General features: G+C 42.5%; 1 protein-coding gene across 1 annotated transcript in view; it reads left to right on the top strand.

Annotated features, from left to right (window-relative positions):
• Positions 1-721: 721 nt before the first annotated feature.
• CTDSPL2 (CTD small phosphatase like 2) overlaps positions 722-18,518 on the top strand; it is a 42,430-nt gene continuing 24,633 nt past the window's right edge. The window contains exons 1-2 of the mRNA XM_073653504.1: positions 722-856; positions 16,138-16,351. Of these exons, the coding sequence (XP_073509605.1) occupies positions 16,160-16,351 (192 nt within the window). The 5' untranslated portion in view covers positions 722-856; positions 16,138-16,159. The remainder of the gene's footprint in view (positions 857-16,137; positions 16,352-18,518) is intronic.

The following is an 18,518-nucleotide window of genomic DNA, read 5'->3' as shown; positions in this document are numbered from 1 at the left end:
AGGGGGGGGGGTGCATGACGGCGGGACCGGGGTTTGTGTATGGTGGCGGGCTCGCGGGGGGTGTATGACGGCGGGACTGGGGTTTGTGTATGATGGCGGGCTCGTGGGGGGTGTATGACGGCGGGCTCGGAGGGGGGGGTGCATGATGGCGGGCTCGCGGGGGGTGTATGACGACGGGCTCGGAGGGTGGGGGGGGTGCATGACGGCTGGCTCGGGGTGAAATGTGGATTTACGTCCAAATACACAGTGTAAATTCTGCACCAGGTGTGAACACCGCCGTATTATGCCGACATTGGCGGGCGCCTCAGGTAAGGGGACAGGTATGACACCCAGGCTCACCAGGACGGACACCTATGCCAACACTTCGCTGGCACAATTTGGCTGTGGTATTTTCCACACGTCACTAGTGGACTGCAGACATCACTAGACTTTTATTACGCGACCTGTAAGTGGTGAGAGTGAATGATGTGGATTGCATGGCGCCAGGCTGTGGTGTTGGGGTGGCAGCGGCCGTGGCCCTGCAGTGTATACAGCCATAGAGGTGGCCACAGGTGCTGCACATTAGTGGCCGCTCGGCGCCGCGCACACAACCTGCCCATTGTATCCATCCTCCTCCTCACACTACAGACCCCTCTCCACATTCTCTCCTCCCCCTCCCTACTCACAGGCTCTACACGCATGCGCACTACCTTGTATCCGGGTCCTGCGTTCCCTTGGTCGGCGGGAAATGGCGCCCGGGATTTAGCTGCCGCGGTCCGTTGATACGGAGGACTCCGGCCCCGGGGAGGCCGAGAACTACTCAGCAGCACCCTGTGGTTTCACCGCTTATCACCCGGAGGACGCCGGGACACTCCAGGTATGGGGTAATAGAGGCTGGGGATGGGGAGAGGCCTTCGGGGAAGAGAGGCCCGGGAATGGTCGGTGTGTGCACAGGTATCCCGCCTCCTCCGGTGAGGACACGGCCGTGTACAGTGCGGGACCTGTGATAACCCGGACATGGCTGTGAGCGGGCGGGCGAGTGACGTATGTATGTGTGTATATGGGAATTTATATATAATGTGTGTATAACTGTATATGTGTGCACATGGGATATTACTGTACATAATGCTTATGTACAGGGGATGCAAGTATTGTGTATGTTTTATACAATGTATGTACTGTAGAATGTGTGTATTGGGGTAAGTCTGTAAAATATCTATATATATCTCTCTCTCTCTATCACGGGGCTAAGTGTGTAGTATAAATCTATATGGACGCGTGGAATGTATTACATAATGTTTATGTATGGGGGGATGTAAACATCGGGTACATGTGTGCCCATTATATAATGTGTGTAATAGGGTGTACATATATTATCCATGTACTTGTATGTAGTAACTGGTATCCAGGTATGTGTATGTATATTATATAATTTTATTATTTTTTTTTTCAAAAAATCTATCTTGTTTTCGAGTGCTTCCTTTATTATTTTTTATTCTGCTACACTATGGACAGATTGTTTAGAGGCCTGGCACCCACTGTGAGTATTTACTAAATGGTGCTGTTCCAATACATTTTTTCTAATATATGTATGGGTTTACATTCAGCCTGTTGGGCATTACACCCCTGTGATTCTGCCTTTGCAAGGAAGTTGCACCACGTTGTATATCCACATCCTATAATGTTTACCCCCCCCCCCAGCTGGGCAGTTACACTGATAAATAGGTCTGGGCCATAGTGAATTTCGGCAGGACTTGAAGTGATTCTCCCATTCATAGCCATACATTATGTATGATTAACCTGTGCACTGGCTGCAGTATTACAAGCTCACTCCCATCTTTAGAAGTTAACACCTATTGAAGGGGATCCGACCACCGGGCTCTGAAATGCTCTGTCTGAATGAAGTGGTGGTCCGGCATGTGCACCTCTGCTCTAGTCATTCTCTATGGCAGTGTTTCCCAACTCGAGGTCCACCAACATACCATGTTTTCAGGATTTCCTTAGTATTGTGCAGGTGATGGAATTATCACCTGTGTAATACTAAGGAAATCCTGAAAACATGGCCTGTTGGTGGCCTTAAGGACTGGAGTTGGGGAACCCGGCTCTATGAGGCTGACTGTGATAGTGGCGTTCAGGACTCGCCTGTTTCCAGTAATCCCGTAGAGATTGAATGGAACGGAGGAGCACATGCCTGGTCATCGCTCCATTCAAGCCGAGCCCCGTTCCCAGAATTGATAATTTTGAAAGAAACCTTGTAATCAATTTTGTCTGATCATTTATAATTTGCAAGTGTAACCTGAGACTGTGACTTTACTGAACTTATTGTTCTGAAGCCCCAAAATTGAGAAGGGGGAAGAAAAAAATATTTAGCAAATAAAGCAACTTTACAAATAGAGAGATGGGTGCTGGATATCACTCTATGCAGAGGACAGGAGCTCCTTCAGGTTCCCGTACAGTACGGCAGAGTACCAGAATAACATGGAGCCACAGCAGCTCCTCCTGACACTGGTATAGATTTGTACAGAACGTGTAGTATCGCACGGTACTGTAGGAGGCGCTGACACTAATCGGTGCTTCAGTAAAACAGGTGTTTATTGTGACCGTGCTGATGGGTGGCATCCTCCTGTTATTCACATGTGCTGCAGATCCGAGTCCCTTTTTGGTATTGTACTGTGGTGTGTCGTTACAATGTCTCAGGAAAATCCATTGCACGCTGAAAATATTGTTTCCTGGGGCCTTTAAACTTTGAGGGTGAGGTGCGCAGAAAGCACATTACAAAGGTTTCCACTTAAAAGAATTTGAGGAGTTGCATGTAATTGGGATTGTCCTCTCAGTGGGCCTCTGCAATCTGACCTTACTGTATAGGCTAGAGTGGTTTCTGGCATTTTCTTGCAAGATCACCTGCTGAGTACAGGCTGCCAGTCATTGCATGGCATGTTGGGTACTACTGTGTGCTCAGTCTTCAGGGTTATCTCTGATTTTTATTTATTTTTTTTTATTTCCAATGCTCTGCTATGGTACAAGGTATTCCCCATTTATATAGGGGCACATTCCAGTAATGACCGACACTGTTGTGTTCCCTAATGTGCACAGACCCTTTACTGTCAGCAATTCCATTAGCTGATTGTAAGGCACCCAACGGTGCAAAAAAGTGCCTGAATCTATGTGTACACCCCCTCCCCCCGAGCTCTGACAGTGAGGATCTGCTGCTCAGAGGGTAGATGTTACTTTCATAGAATCATAGAATGGTAGAGTTGGAAGGGACCTCCTGGGTCATCTGGTCCAACCCCCTGCTCAAAGCAGGATTCACTAGATCATCTCGGACAGATGTCTGTCCAGCCTCTGTTTGAAGACGTCGATTGAAGGGGGAACTCACCACCTCTCGTGGCAGCCTGTTCCACTCATTAATCACCCTTACTGTCAAAAAGTTTTTTCTAATATCTAATCTGTGTCTCCTCCCATTTAGTTTCATCCCATTGCTTCTAGTCTTTCCTTGTGCAAATGAGAATAAAGATGATCCTTCTACAATGTGACAGCCCTTGACATATTTGTAGACAGCTATTAAGTCTCCTCTCAGTCTTCTTTTTTGCAAGCTAAACATTCCCAAATCCTGCAACCGTTCCTCATAGGACATGGTTTGCAGACCAGTCACCATTCTGGTCGCTCTTCTCTGAACTTGCTCCAGTTTGTCTATGTCTTTTTTAAAATGTGGTGCCCAAAACTGTACACAGTATTCCAGATGAGGTCTGACCAAAGAGGAGTAAAGACCGATAATGACTTCACGTGATCTAGACTGTATGCTTCTGTTAATACATCCCAGAATTGTATTTGCCTTTTTTGCTGCTGCATCACACTGTTGACTCATGTTCAGTCTATGATCTATTAGTATACCTAAGTCTTTTTCACATGTACTGTTGCTTAGCTCTATTCCTCCCATTCTGTATATGCTTTTTTCATTTTTATTGCCCAGATGTAGTACTTTGCATTTTTCCCTGTTAAAAACCATTCTGTTGGTTGCTGCCCACTGCTCCAGTTTATTTAGGTCTTTTTGAATCCTCTCTCTCTCTCTTCTCTAGTATTAGCTATCCCTCCTAGCTTTGTGTCATCAGCAAATTTAATCAGTTTACCCTCAATTCCTTCATCTAAATCATTGATAAAGATGTTGAACAATACAGGTCCCAGGACGGAGCCCTGTGGTACCCCACTTGAGACATTCATCCAGCTGGATGTGAAGCCATTTACAACCACCCTTTGAGTCCGATCACTAAGCCAGTTATGAATCCACCTAACAGTTGCCTGGTCCATTGCATACTTGGTCATTTTTTCAATAAGGATGGTGTGAGATACTTTGTCAAATGCTTTGCTGAAGTAAAGATATACTATATCTACAGCATTTCCCTGATCCACCCAGTCAGTGATTCTGTCATAGAAGGAAATTAAGTTAGTCTGACATGACTTGTTAGTTACAAACCCATGCTGACTCTGGTTAATCACTTCATTCTTATCCATGTACTTACATACATGTTGTTTAATAATTTGTTCAAAGATCTTTCCTGGTATAGAAGTCAGACTCACCGGCCTATAGTTCCCTGGGTCCACCTTCTTCCCCTTTTTGAAGATAGGAACAACATTTGCTCTTCTCCAGTCTTCTGGGACTTCTCCTGTTCTCCAAGAATTTTCAAAGATTATGGAGAGTGGTTCTAAAATTTCTTCTACGATCTCCTTCAGTACTCTGGGGTGTAATTCATCTGGACCTGGAGACTTGAACTCATTTATGTTAGCTAAATATTCCCTCACAATCTTTCTGTTTACAGATAACTTGGATTCCTCTATTCCTTTAAAAGGACAGTGAAGATCAGTTGATGTTACATTTTCTTTCTGAGAGAAAACAGATGCAAAATAGGAATTAAAAAGTTCGGCCTTCTCAACATCCTCTCTTACCATTTCTCCATTTTCATCCTGTAAAAATCCTATAGCATCTTTGACTTTTCTTTTACTTTTGACATACCCCCAAAATCCTTTTCTATTGCTTTTGACATCTCTTGCAAGCCTTAATTCATTGTCAGCTTTAGCTAACCTGATACGTGCCCTGCAGGATCTGCAGACTGCATTATAATCTTTTTTAGATATGCCTCCCTCTTTCCATTTAATAAACATTTCTTTCTTTCTTTTTAGCATGTGTTTAAGTTCTGTGTTCATCCATCCTGGTTTCCTTAAATGCTTCCCATTCTTTCTACTTTTCGGGATTGTTAACGATTGTGCTTTGAGAATCTCATTTTTAAAAATTTCCCATCCTTCCTGGACATTTTTGTCCTTAAGGACATCCAGCCATTGGATCCCTCCTATTCTCTTTCTGAGTCTCTTAAAATCTGCCTTTCTAAAATCTAACCTTGAAGTTTGAGTCTTCACATGTCTTCCTCCTCTAGTTATCCAAAATTCTATAATAGCATGGTCGCTGCCTCCTAGGGTCCCAGCCACTTTTACCTCCTCAACCATTTCCTCCCTGTTTATAAGGATTAGATCCAAAGTAGCAGATCCCCTTGTTTTCTCCCCTACCTTTTGGAAGATAAAGTTGTCAGCAAGAGAGGATAAGAATTTGCTTGACCTGTTAGTTTTACTTGAGAGAGATTCCCAACAAATGTCTGGATAGTTGAAATCTCCCATGACCACTACGTCATATTTTTTGGAGAACTTGGTCATTTGATACATAAAGAGTTCATCCATATCTTCAGCTTGCCCAGGTGGCCTGTAGTAAATGCCTACAATGGTGTCCTTTCCGTTGTTCTCTCCTTGTATTCTTACCCAAACAGTTTCCACAGAACTCCCAGTCTCTGAAGCTTCAATCTCTGTGCAGATATACGCTTTTCTAACATACAATGCAACACCTCCTCCTCGTTTATCAAGTCTGTTTCTTGCAAATAAGTTGTATCCTTTTAGCCTTTTATTCCAATCATGTGTATCGTCCCACCAAGTTTCAGTGATTCCAATGACATCCTATTCCTTTTCCTGCATTAGTAGTTCCAATTCTCCTTGTTTGTTGCCCATGCTTTGTGCATTTGTATAAAAACATTTTAGTTTGTGATTGGTTTCTCTTCCTCCCATATTTTTATTATTTAAATTGTTTTGTCTTTGTTCTTCCTTTCCACTTCCAGTAGCAGAGATCTCAATAGTATTTGTCAGCTGTATGGCTTTTTCTGGCCATTTGCTTCCCTTCCCACATTGTTCTAGTTTAAAGCTCTCCTGATGAGTGCAGCAAGGCGAGTTCCAAATACATGTTTTCCAGTCTTCGTAAGGTGCACCCCATCTCTAGCAAGTAGTCCATCGTATAGGTAATTCATTCCGTGATCCAGAAATCCAAATCCTTGTTGACGGCACCATCGACGTAGCCAGTTGTTCACCTGTAGAATCTTATTCCACCTCATTGTTCCATGGCCATCCACTGGGAGGATGGATGAGAAGACCACCTGCGCTCCCAATTCTTTCACTTTCTTGCCTAAGTCTTCAAAGTCACTGCAGATGGTTTCCAGGTCCTTTCTTGCGGTGTCATTTGTCCCCACATGTATTAGCAGGAATGGGTAGTGATCTGTAGGTCTGAAGAGTCTTGATATCCTGTCAGACACATCTTTAATTTTTGCTCCTGGAAGACAGCACATTTCTCTTGAGGTTATGTCTGGTCTGCAGATAGCGGCCTCTGTTCCTCTTAACAGGGAATCCCCCATGACCACCACTCTCCGTTTTTTCTTCACAACATTCTTCTTTCTCCATCCAGGAGGATTCTGAGGGCTTACAAGGTTATTCGTTGCTGGCAAAGTCTTATTTTGCTGTATTTCTTCCTGGTTCTCCTGCGTGAGAGCCTGGTACTGGTTCCTGAGCAGTATGGGTGCTGACTGCCTCTCGATCCTCCTGCTTCTGTGGGTCACATGCTTCCATTCCTCTGTTTCGTCAGGTGCAGTTCGAATTTCTTCTCTTTCTGAATCATGAAGAGATAATTCTGCTCTGTCTAAGAACTCTTCACCTTCCTTAATGATTTTCAAGGTAGTTAACCTCTCTTCTAGATTTCGCAACTTTTCCTCCAACAGGGACACAAGCTTGCATTTCTGGCATGTGAAGTTTGGCTTTTCCACTGGCAAGTCTGTGAACATGTAGCAGGATATGCAGCTCACCAAATGGCTCCTGGACTCTTCCATGTTCTTATTGTTAATGTTCTGAAAACAGTGAAAAAAGCTTAAAAAAAAAGCTTCAAAATGCGCGCGCCGGTAGGCGTGTGGTTTACCGATGTCCTCTTTTCAGCTCCAACAGCCAAAATCCAGTGTTCTTTGAGCTCGCGGAGACTCTTCACTTACCCCAAAATGCAGTGGGAATATGCAAATTATCTCCTCAGGACTCCTCCCCTGGTTTACCGATGTCCTCTTTTCAGCTCCAACAGCCAAAATCCAGTGTTCTTTGAGCTCGCGGAGACTCTTCACTTACCCCAAAATGCAGTGGGAATATGCATTCGTTTCCTAAAGTCGATAAAGGCACATGTAGAAAAGACAGCGAGTTTTGTTACTGTAAATGAATGTCGTATGTTCTTCTACTTTGCCCAATATAGATCGTTTTACAATATGAATTATTTAAAAAAAAAAAAAGAAACTTCACCTAAATTTATTTAGAGAAAAATCTGATTAACAGTGCCGACTACATATAGTTTCCATACCACCATTTAATTCAGATTTCGTCATGTGACTGCAATGACAGCTATTTATTTCTTTGCTCTACTTTGATGAAGCGGAACAGAAATAACAAATTCAGTTGTGAACTCTGTCATGGTACTGCCCAACAATAAAAACTTGTTTTATGGGGGGATACATTTTTGTGTCACTGCATTCTATTGGTTTTCCTTTCCCCATCGTAATTTTTTTTTTAATTATTATTGTTTTGCTGCAAGAGGTGTAGTTTTTATTGTATGTATGTGTGTGTGTGTGTATATATATATATATATATATATATATATATATATTATTATAGACATTCATATATGTATTTTACAATGAATTTCTATGGTGAGATGACTCTCTACATCAGGTGTGGGGAACCGTGGGCCCTTTACGGCCCTTGATTACCCTTTATCCAGCTCCCAGGGACCGCAGTGCTTGGGTTGGCAGCTGTATTTTGCTGCTGCTGGCCCATTAATTTCTTTTTGCGCTTTGTGCATACGCACGCAGTGTTCACTACTGAACGCTGAGGCGCATGCAGTGAAAGATTATGTCCTGTTACCAGTGCCAGCGTCAGGACGTACTTTGTAGGCGGAGTTAGTGCGCAATTTTTACGGCCCCCAAAGGATGGTATAAATATCCAAATGGGCCATGGCAGAAATAAGGTTCCCCACTCACTGCTATACATCTTCCGTCAGTGACATCTGTGTAACATATACGTACGTCCTGGCATACGTGTTAAACAAATGCCTAAAGTTATGGCGGCATGGTTGTAAGACCACATGTCACATGTCAACTGGTAGGCGACACCCCAAGATTGCATTAGGGGGGTGCTGATTAGGATGCTGAGGGAGCCCCTAACACTGTCTGTCCACTTATATGGCACAATCGGCATTGATTAGCAAATTGGATTAGTTAAAATATTACCTTTTCTGTCAGCGTATTCTGTATACTAGGTCGTTAATTTGACCCATACCCTCAGGTTAATCTGTTTGCAATACTTACAAAACAACTTGTGTAATATGTATATTTTGTTGCTTCTTTTATTTTATCCTTAAGTTGTGAGTTTAAAGCGCACCTGTCAGCAGGATTGTGCTCAGTAAACTACATACGCTGTCAGGTGGGTGACATTACACTACACTGATTAAAATGATACCTTGATTGATGAAATCCGTCCTGTGGTTCTTGTGTAATCTTTACTTTCAGTTTGGAAATAATGATATGCTCGTGCTTTGGGGGGCCTGTGGGGGGCGCTCTATCTTGTACTCTGCTGACGGCTCACTGTGCCTTCATTGACCTGCCTTATATTTTACATAATGCATCTAGTAGTGCGGGGCTAGGTAAAATAGGAGGCAGATCAGTGAATGATCAGTGAGCTGTCATAAGAGCATACAGATGAATATGTAAGCAGAGCACCAGATAGAGCGCCCCCCCCACAGGCTGCATCGGAGCACGGGCATATCATTATCTCCAAACTGCAAGTAAAGAATACACAAGAACCACAGGACGGATTTCATCAACCAAGGTATCATTTTAATCAGTGTAATGTCGCCCACCTGACAGTGTATGTGGTTTACTAAGCACAATCCTGCTGACAGGTGTGCTTTAGGCTGTGTGCCCACTATGTGTTTAAGCGTTTCCGCAGCGGCAATTCCGCTGCAGAAACGCTTAAAAAACGCTTGGTAGAAGGTCTGCCATGTTCCCCAATGATAATCCGCACATGCTGCGGAAATTTCCGCTGCGGATTATCATTGCGGAAAAATCCGCAGCACTACCAATTATTTTGCAGAAGCGCTGCGTTTTCGCCGCCATTGGTTTGCATTGGAACGCTTGGAATCCGTATCACTGCATCTGTACATGTGCGGATGGTACCCGGGTGTAGAGGACAGGAGACTCTCCTCCTTACCCGGGTACCATAGAACCTGTAAAAAAAAATAAAAAAATAAAATAAATATTATACTTATCTTCCGATGGGCCCCGGTCTCCATAGCGATGTGTCCTGGCTTGCCGGAAACACGCGATGGTCTGAAAAGGACCCGCCGTGACGTCATTTAGTCATGTGACTGGTCACGCGACCGCTGACTTCGGCAAGTCCTTTATTCCACCACGAGCTGCCGGCAAGCCGAGACACATCGGAAAATGACTCCGGGGGCCATCAGAAGGTAAGTATAATATTTATTTTTTTACCATTCTTTACAGTCACACTATATATAAATCCATGCAACCGGCATGGATTTATAGTGTGACCAAGTTGTCAAGCACTTTCCAAGTGATGCTAAAATCCCTTGGAAAGCGCTTGTCAACCCGCATGTGGAAATGCATGTGAAGAACGCTTCACTTCCGCTTGTCCCTGGCAGGAAAACGCATGTAAAATCCGGAGCATTTCTGCATCGTGGGCACATAGCCTTAATGAAACAAGTTTAGGCTACATTCCCACAAGGAGCTTTTGTTGCATTTTTGATGCTGAATTTCTGCACTATTATTTAAATTGGGTTACTTGCATTTTTTTAACATGCGTTTTTATCGCATTTTTTTGACCCTGTGTTTTTTGTCTTTTGGTATGTCATGCTTTAAATAAAACTGCTTTGTTTTTGATACTTACTGGTATTTGGCTTTGATAACTCTATTGATACAGTAATGTGCAGATTACATGCATTTTTGATGAGTTTCTGCTGCTGAAATGCATCAAAAATTCGTGAGTGTTTTACCTGCTGAATTTCCGCATTTAATGCAAATCTGTGATGAAATCCTGCACAGAAAACTCATCGTACCCGCAAGGGAAATTGACCTGTTGCAGACTTGAAACACGCACCATAGATCAATTTACGCTGCGTTAAAAAGCACAGTGGACATGAGATATCTATAAATCCCATCCACTCTGCTGGAAATGTAAGATGCTTCAAAAATGCACCAAAAGCTCATTGTGGGAACGTAGCCTTAAAGAATAAAAAGACTGCGGGAGCTCAACATTCTCTGTAATCCTGGCTGCTAAAATGGGGTGTCCGCTGTATAACAGTCTGCACTCACGGCTGGTGGAGCAGCCACAGCTCTATCACCGCAACATACTATTATGGCTGTGCTAAATCCATAGGTGCCTTTGCATAATAGTACGTCACAGTGCTGATAGGGGTTACTGTCAACATTCACCTTTTTATGCAAGGTTACAGAAGTGTGTAATGTGTGTGTGTGTGTGTGTGTGTGTGTTTTTCTGCTTTCCTATTGACTGATATGAAAAATGTAAACAAACCAGGAAAAGTTGTCCGAGGGCCTGTGATCAATAGAAGCCATTGTGTGCATGCTGCAATAAGGAAACCTGCGTGGATGCAGGATGCTACTGCGTGGGTGCTGGCGCCATTTTGCTGGAGTTAAAGGTGAGGAGAAGATTGGGAACGAAATTTCTCTCTTCTCCATTCTGTGCGGCAGTGGAAATCGGATTGCACTCAGATGTTATCCACATATCCATAGACTTGAATGGCCAAGTGTGACTCGATTTGCGCGTTTTTTTTTTTTTTTCCCCCATGCTGAATCGGTATGAGAAAACCGCTGATCAGCGCTGCCCCATAGAATAACATTGGTCTGACTGCTATTAAATAAAACATCAGATAGTTTTTCCTTTTCTGGTATTATTAGATCATGTGGCTTGTTATAACTTCTGCTCGGAAACTTCTTAGTTACATCCATTTCTAGTAAATCTTGGTGAAAACCAGCATTTTTGCCACTATAACTCCTATGGGTAATGTCGTCTAATTTTCCTGGCTATTAGGTGACATATCCTTTTAAAAAGGGTATCTGTCACCAGAATTTGCTACCTCATCTGAGCAGAATAATGTTTGAAGAGAGACCCTGACTCCAAAGATGTATCACTTAGATTTCTGGCTGCAACAGTTGACACAGAGTTTGTAGATGTAGCAGAGCTCAGAAATCACACCTGGCCCACACCACAGCTTTCTGTGTATTTTGTCTATTGACAGTGAGTTTTTTTTTTTTTTATCAGAGTAGGGGGTGGAGTCGGACAACTTGTCAGGAGGGAGCTAGTCTGTGCATTGATAATCTCCTGGTGATAAAACCTTTACTTTATGGAAACCGCACACAGGTAAGATCATTAAATCTGTGTCTCAGCCCCTACCTCATACTGCCTTAAGATTAAATAGCAAAAACCTGCTGACAGATTCCCTTTAGTGATACTCGCATGAACAAACTTGTTGGTACCCCTAAGAAATAACCCAGGATGGTCACTGAAATAACTTGAAACTGGCAAAAGTAATATTCCATTTAAATTTACTGAATATCAGCTAATGAAAATCAGACATTGCTTTTGAATTGTGGTTCAATGGAAAAATGAAATTTAAAATGAATCAAGATAAATCAAAAATAATGCAGTTTAACCTAAGCGACGTTCAAATAAAAAAAATTAAAGAGGAATCACAACTTGGATGGACGGAAGAGGAACTAATATATTTAGGAATAACCATTACAAAAAAGATTAATACCCTAATAACCAGAAACATGGAATCTATTATTGAAACTGTAACAAAAGATCTACTCTTCTTTACTGATAAAGACCTTTCATGGATAGGCAGAACTTTAATAATTAAAACCATCACTCTCCCGAAAATGTTATATATATTCAGGAACTTAACACTTATAATCCCTGATTCCCATATTATAAAAATACAAAATTTAATTAATTCTTTCTTTTGGAAAAACAAAAAACCAAGAACGCCCACAAAAATATTATATAAAAATAAAATGAACGGAGGATTAGGCTTACCTAATATTAACGCATATTATTGGGCTAATATTAAGTAAAGCCAATATTGGTTGAACCAGGAAATCTCTCCTGCTTGGCTTTACCAAGAAATATGCTTAAATAATAATACTCATCCAAGTATTACACTTTATAACAGCCTTTTCAAAAAATCCTCTTTCCTTCATGCATACCCATATGTTTTGTATTTAATGTTTAAAAGTTAATTAAAATCATTGGAAAAGGAAAAATGAAGGCAAAAAAAACAAATGAAGATGGCCTGGATAAAAATGCTTGTTCGCTCCCTTGACTGAAAGTCAGTTTATCATATGCAAATGAATCCTTTGACTAGTTGATGTGGAGTTTGTTTCCCCAGACTAGTCATCCTCCTCAGCATGTTATCACTCTCCTGAGCGCGACTTTCTTAACCCACGTCATTGCGCCTCTGAATCCGCGTGTTCGCTTCTCGGCTTCAAAAGTGCACTGTGCATGTCTGGAAGCAGAGAAGAAGCCTGACGTCAATGAAGGAGCTGAAAATGAAGCTTCTCCTCTTCCAGACATGCGCAGTGCGCCTCTGAAGCTGAGAAGCGTATACCCGACTTTACAGGTGCAATGACTTGTATGAAAGAAAACCATGTGCAAGATGTACAGAGAGCAGGCGATGACACGGTCTCTTTCAAATCATATTCTCACGCCCACAATAACCTAGCCTCCTCCATGTTTCACAGTAGGTACAATGTTCTTCATTTTTGTGTCTTTCACCATAGAGCGGATGTGACTTGCCAAAAAGCTCCAGTTTTGACTCATCTGTCCAAAGGACATTCTCCCAGAAGCTTTGTGGCATGTCTTGCTTCTTTATGATTTGCTTTCATCAGTGGTTTCCTCCTCTGTCGTCAATGAAGTCCTCTTTGGCCAAGATAGTGACTGATGGTGCGAACTGAGATTGATGTACCTTAACCTTGGAGTACACCTTTAGGCTGTATGCCCATGATGCGTTTTTCAAGCGTTTAAGCTGCGGAATTTCCGCAGCATAAACGCTTCAAAAACGCTTGGTAATCCGCCCCCCATGGTCCCCAGTGACAAGCCGCACTTTCAATGCCCATGCTGCGTTTTTTTCCGCTGCGTTTATGCTGCGCTCAAAAATCCGCAGCATGTCCATTAATTTTGCGGAAGCGCGGCGTAATCGCTGCCATTGACTTGCATTGAGACGCATATAATCCGTGTCTGTACATTTGTACTCACGGATTATATGCGTTTCAATGTGCGGATGGTACCCAGTCCTGGAGGAGAGGAGACTCTCATCCAGACCTGGGTACCATAGAAACTGTAAAAAAAAGAATTTAAAATAAAAAATAAAGTTTATACTCACCTTCCGATGTCTTCCCGGTGTTTTGTCTGCTCCGTCCGGTCTCTTGCAATGTTCGCGTTGTTGTGAAGGACCTGCCATGACGTCACTGAGTCATGTGACCCATCACATGGCTCAATGACGTCACCGCAGGTCCTTCACACCACCGCAAGCAGTGCAAGACACCAGCGGAGCAGACAAAACACTGGGAAGACACCAGAAGGTGAGTATAAACTTTATTTTTTTTATTTTTCACCATTCGTATTCTTTTTTTTAACTAACTTGGTCACACTACTATAAATCCATGCCGGTTGCATGGATTTATATAGTGTGACCAAGTTGTCAAGCACTTTTCCAAGTGATACTAAAATCGCTTGGAAAAGCGCTTGATAACCCGCATCCAGAAATGCATGTGAAGACGCTTGACAAACGCTTCTACCTGGCGGGAAAACCCCATGTAAAATCCGCATGCGTTTTTCCTGCCAGGGAGAAGCGTAAAAAATATGCAGCATTTCTGCATCGTGGGCACATGGCCTTAATCTCGTTGGAAGTTGTTCTGGGCTCTTTGGTTACCATTCCTATTAGGCTGTGTGCCCACGTAGCATTTTTCAAGCGTTTTTGATGCGGAATTTCCGCAGCGTAAACGCTTGAAAAACGCTTGGTAACACGCACCCCATGGTCCCCAATGGGATTCCGCAAGTTCTATGCACATGCTGCGGATTTTTCCGCAGCGTTTATGCTGCGTTCAAAAATCCGCAGCATGTCATTTAATTTTGCGTTTCCGCAAGCAGAATTGCCTTTGTTCAATGCATAAAAAACGCAAGGCAATTCCGCATGTGGAAAACGCGTGATAAACGCGTGCGGAATTCCGCATGCGTTTTTCTAGGAGAGGACTTGCATTTATGCAGCAGAAATTTTCTGCTTCATAAATGCAACGTGGGCACATAGCCTTATCCGTCTCTTAGGCTGTGTGCCCACGTTGCATTTATGAAGCAGAAAATTTCTGCTGCATAAATGCAAGTCCTCTCCCGGAAAAACGCATGCGGAATTCCGCACGCGTTTATCACGCGTTTTCTACATGCGGAATTGCCTTGCGTTTTTTATGCATTGGACAAAGGCAATTCCGCTTGCGGAAACGCAAAATTAAATGACATGCTGCGGATTTTTGAATGCGGCATAAACGCTGCGGAAAAATCCGCAGCATGTGCATAGAACTTGCGGAATCCCATTGGGGACCATGGGGTGCGGATACACATGCGTTTTTCAAGCGTTTACGCTGCGGAAATTCCGCAGCATATACGCTTGAAAAATGCTACGTGGGCACTCAGCCTTAAACTTATCATCTGTTTTCTTCTTGCAGCCATGTCCAGGGAGGATGGCTACAGTCCCATAGACCTTACACTTCTGAATAATATGTACAACTGTAGTAACAAGAACATCAAGCTTTGGAGATGGTCTTTTAGTCTTTACCTTTTAACATGTGTGCCTATAATTTTCTTTCTAATCTCCTGAGACAACGCTACTCTTACCTTTTTCTTTACCCATGTTCAGTGTGGTACACACCACGATGCCAAACAGCACAGTGACTACATTTCACCCTCTAAATAGGCACACTGACTGATTACTATTTTGTAGACTCCTGTGATTCTAATTACTGGACACACCTTAGTTTAACATGTCCCTGTGGTCAAATTATTTTCAGTATTTTCTAGGGGTACCATCGTTTTTGTCCAGGTAATTTTCATTAGTTTGCTTTTGAATTGTAGTTCAAGAAAAAAGTTTTTTTTTTTTTTGTTATATTCAGTAAATTTAAATTAAAAATTTCAGTGACCTTTGTGGGGTCTTACTTCAACAGAAGGTTGTCAAAAACTTTGTTTGTCTATATATTATTATTAATAATATTATTTATTTATATATATCGAAGTAGAATAAGTTGCCCTTCATAGGTGAGCAAGTATGAGTGTTCTGTGTGGTCAGATCAGTTGTCCTTCGGCTGTCCCAAGAACATGTACTAGAGATGTCAAAGAAGATATTGAGGATAACAGTAATATATACTTCTGATCAGTGACGTGCACTGGGAGGGTGTGAAGTAGGACAGTGGTGTTTCCCATTGGAACCTGTTTTTTTTTTCCAGTTACTAATGCCAATTAAAATTAATACACGAAAGAAAGACTTATCCAGTTGCCATTGACATACAAGCAATTTCCTTTTGCAGTTGTTTTTATATACTTGGTTTTGTTCTGCTATGATCAGAGGACCATTTCATGGGGGCACCTACCCCTTTTTTTTTTTTTAAATTATTATTCAGTAATGTTATTCAACGTTGGGTGTGATCTGCCTTTTAAACTTTTTTCATTTTCTTTTTGTTGTAGCTTTTATGTGGCAATCATAAAGATGAGGCTAAGGACGCGGAAGGGGTCTCCGCGCAGCAGTCACGGTCCTGCCGGGCGCACTGCACGCACTAAGAGGAAGCACTCAGAAGAAGAGGAGGAGGAGGAGAGCTCACCTCTTGCAGAAAAGTTGTCTAAACCAGACACTGGTCTGCTGTCCACCATCAAAAATTTCATCAAAGGCAGCACAACAAAGGTAAGTTTGGGACCTGTGTGGGTATGGGTGGCTTGTCTGAGGAGGCATAGAAAAATGTGAAGATTGGTGTATGTAGCGGTGCGATGGTGGCTTACAACTAGTGGATATGCCATAAGTCTGTCTTAGCAATACTCATTAAAAAAATGTCTTTAAGTGGTTAAAATGTTTCCTCTCCATCTCTGATTCTTGTGAAGCATGGCTTTTTCATTTACATATATTATATGAAATGCTCTTGAAAGTAGAATTTTTTTATTTTTTTTTTGAGAGGGGTTTTAGTGCAACCCAAGTGTAAATTTTACTCTAAATTTACGCTAATGACCACTACAATTATGTCAATGCTAAATTAATATAGGGTTTTTTTTTCCTTTAAGACTTTTGTGCTATTCAATAATTTTTAAGCATGTTTTTGTGTATCAATATACCGTATTTTGCAGATTATAACTCACTCCAAATTTTGGGGTGCAAAATAGGAAAAAATGTATTTTTAAATAAAATGGTTCGCCTTCTAAACGGTTTTACCTGAGGGGGGCAGCGGTGGTGGATCAGCGGGTCACAGGAGCCAGGGTCACAGATACAGGAGGTTGGCTGCGGCAGGAGTCGGGCAATTCTGAGAACCCGTCCTCTCTGCATGGTCGCTGATTCAGGATGACTTGGGCGGTGGTGGTGGGAGTGGGGTGATCCTGTGAGCCCCGCCCTCAGAAGAAGTCGGCGATAAGTGTGGGTTTCCTCTCCCATACATAGCACTGCCGTGGGCTTAGGAAAAATGGCTTCCGGAGCATGCGCAGATAGAGATCTCGTCTCTCAAGATCTAAATCTGCGCATGCTCTGGCTGCCATTTTCCCGAAGCCCACCGCAGGGCTATGTACAGGAGAGGGAACCTCCTCTCACCGCCGAATTCTTTTGAAAGGACAAGGCCCACAGCATTGCCCCAGCACCGCCCAATCAGCGGTAAGTATAAGGATCTTATTATTTTATTCTTATTTTTACACAGGGACACTGCGGGAGCAGACTACTACTTCCAACATGATCACACCGTGAGCAAGGAACAATGATGAGGGCAGCGTTCAGCACCCGGCTTTTGGGAACAGCACTAACTGTAGCGCTGATTCCCAAGCGCCTGTATGTGTCACACTGATGAGACACTGATGTCATCCGTGTGTGTTCAGCGTGAGACACTTCTGCGGACCGTGCATCCGGAAAAAAACGGACATATCATGATTTTTGCTATATATATCAGTCTTAAAACCCTGCTATGTGTAGCACAGGCGATCAGAAGATCGCAGCTTTAAAACTCCTAAGGAGACTATTTGAAACCAGTAAAAACAACAACAAAAAATATATAAAAAACAAAAGTTCAAATCTCCCTCCCCCTTTTACCCTATTGAAAATAAAACCATTAAAAAACACACATATTTGGTATCTCTGCTTTCAGAAATATTCAATCTATCAAAATATAAAAACAATCAGATCTCTAAATGCCGTAACAATAACAAAAAATCAAAACACCAGAATTTTGTTTCTCTTGGTCGCCGCAACATTGCAAAAAGAGGTAATCAAAACCTTTTATCTACCCCAAAAGGTTATCAATAAAAATGTCAGCTCAGGTCGCGAAAAATAAGCCCTCGTCAAGCTCTAGATCCTGAAAAATCAAAACGCTGTGGGTCTTGGAAAATGGTGACATAAGGGGAAAAAAAAAATTCACCACTTTAACCCCTAAACGACCTTGAGTCTTTCTGTTTTTGTTTTTCATTTTTTGCTCCCCTTCTTCCCAGAGCCAGAACTTTTTTAATTTTCGTTCAATATGGCCGTGTGAGGGCTTATTTTTTGCGGGACGAGTTGTACTTTTAAACGCCATCACTGGTTTTACCATATCGTGTGCTGCAAAACGGGAAAAAAACTCCAAGTGCGGTGAAACTGCAAAAAAAATGCAATTCCACAGTTGTTTTTTGGGTCCTTTTTTTACCACGTTCACTGAATGCTAAAACTGACCTGCCATTATTATTCTCCAGATCATTACGAGTTCGTAGACACCAAACATGTATAGGTTCTTTTTTATTTAAGTGGTGAAAAAAAAATCCAAAGTTTGCTTTCTGAGACCCGTAGCGTCTACATTTTTCGGCATCTGGGGCTGGGTGAGGGCTTATTATTTGCGCGCCGGGCTGACGTT

The sequence above is a fragment of the Phyllobates terribilis genome, unplaced genomic scaffold, assembly GCF_046119375.1.
Source record: "Phyllobates terribilis strain yellow unplaced genomic scaffold, ASM4611937v1 Scaffold_11__3_contigs__length_659146591, whole genome shotgun sequence".
NCBI lineage: Eukaryota > Metazoa > Chordata > Amphibia > Anura > Dendrobatidae > Phyllobates > Phyllobates terribilis.
Note: the sequence above shows the minus strand (reverse complement) of the source record. Positions and strands in the feature narration are given on the sequence as shown.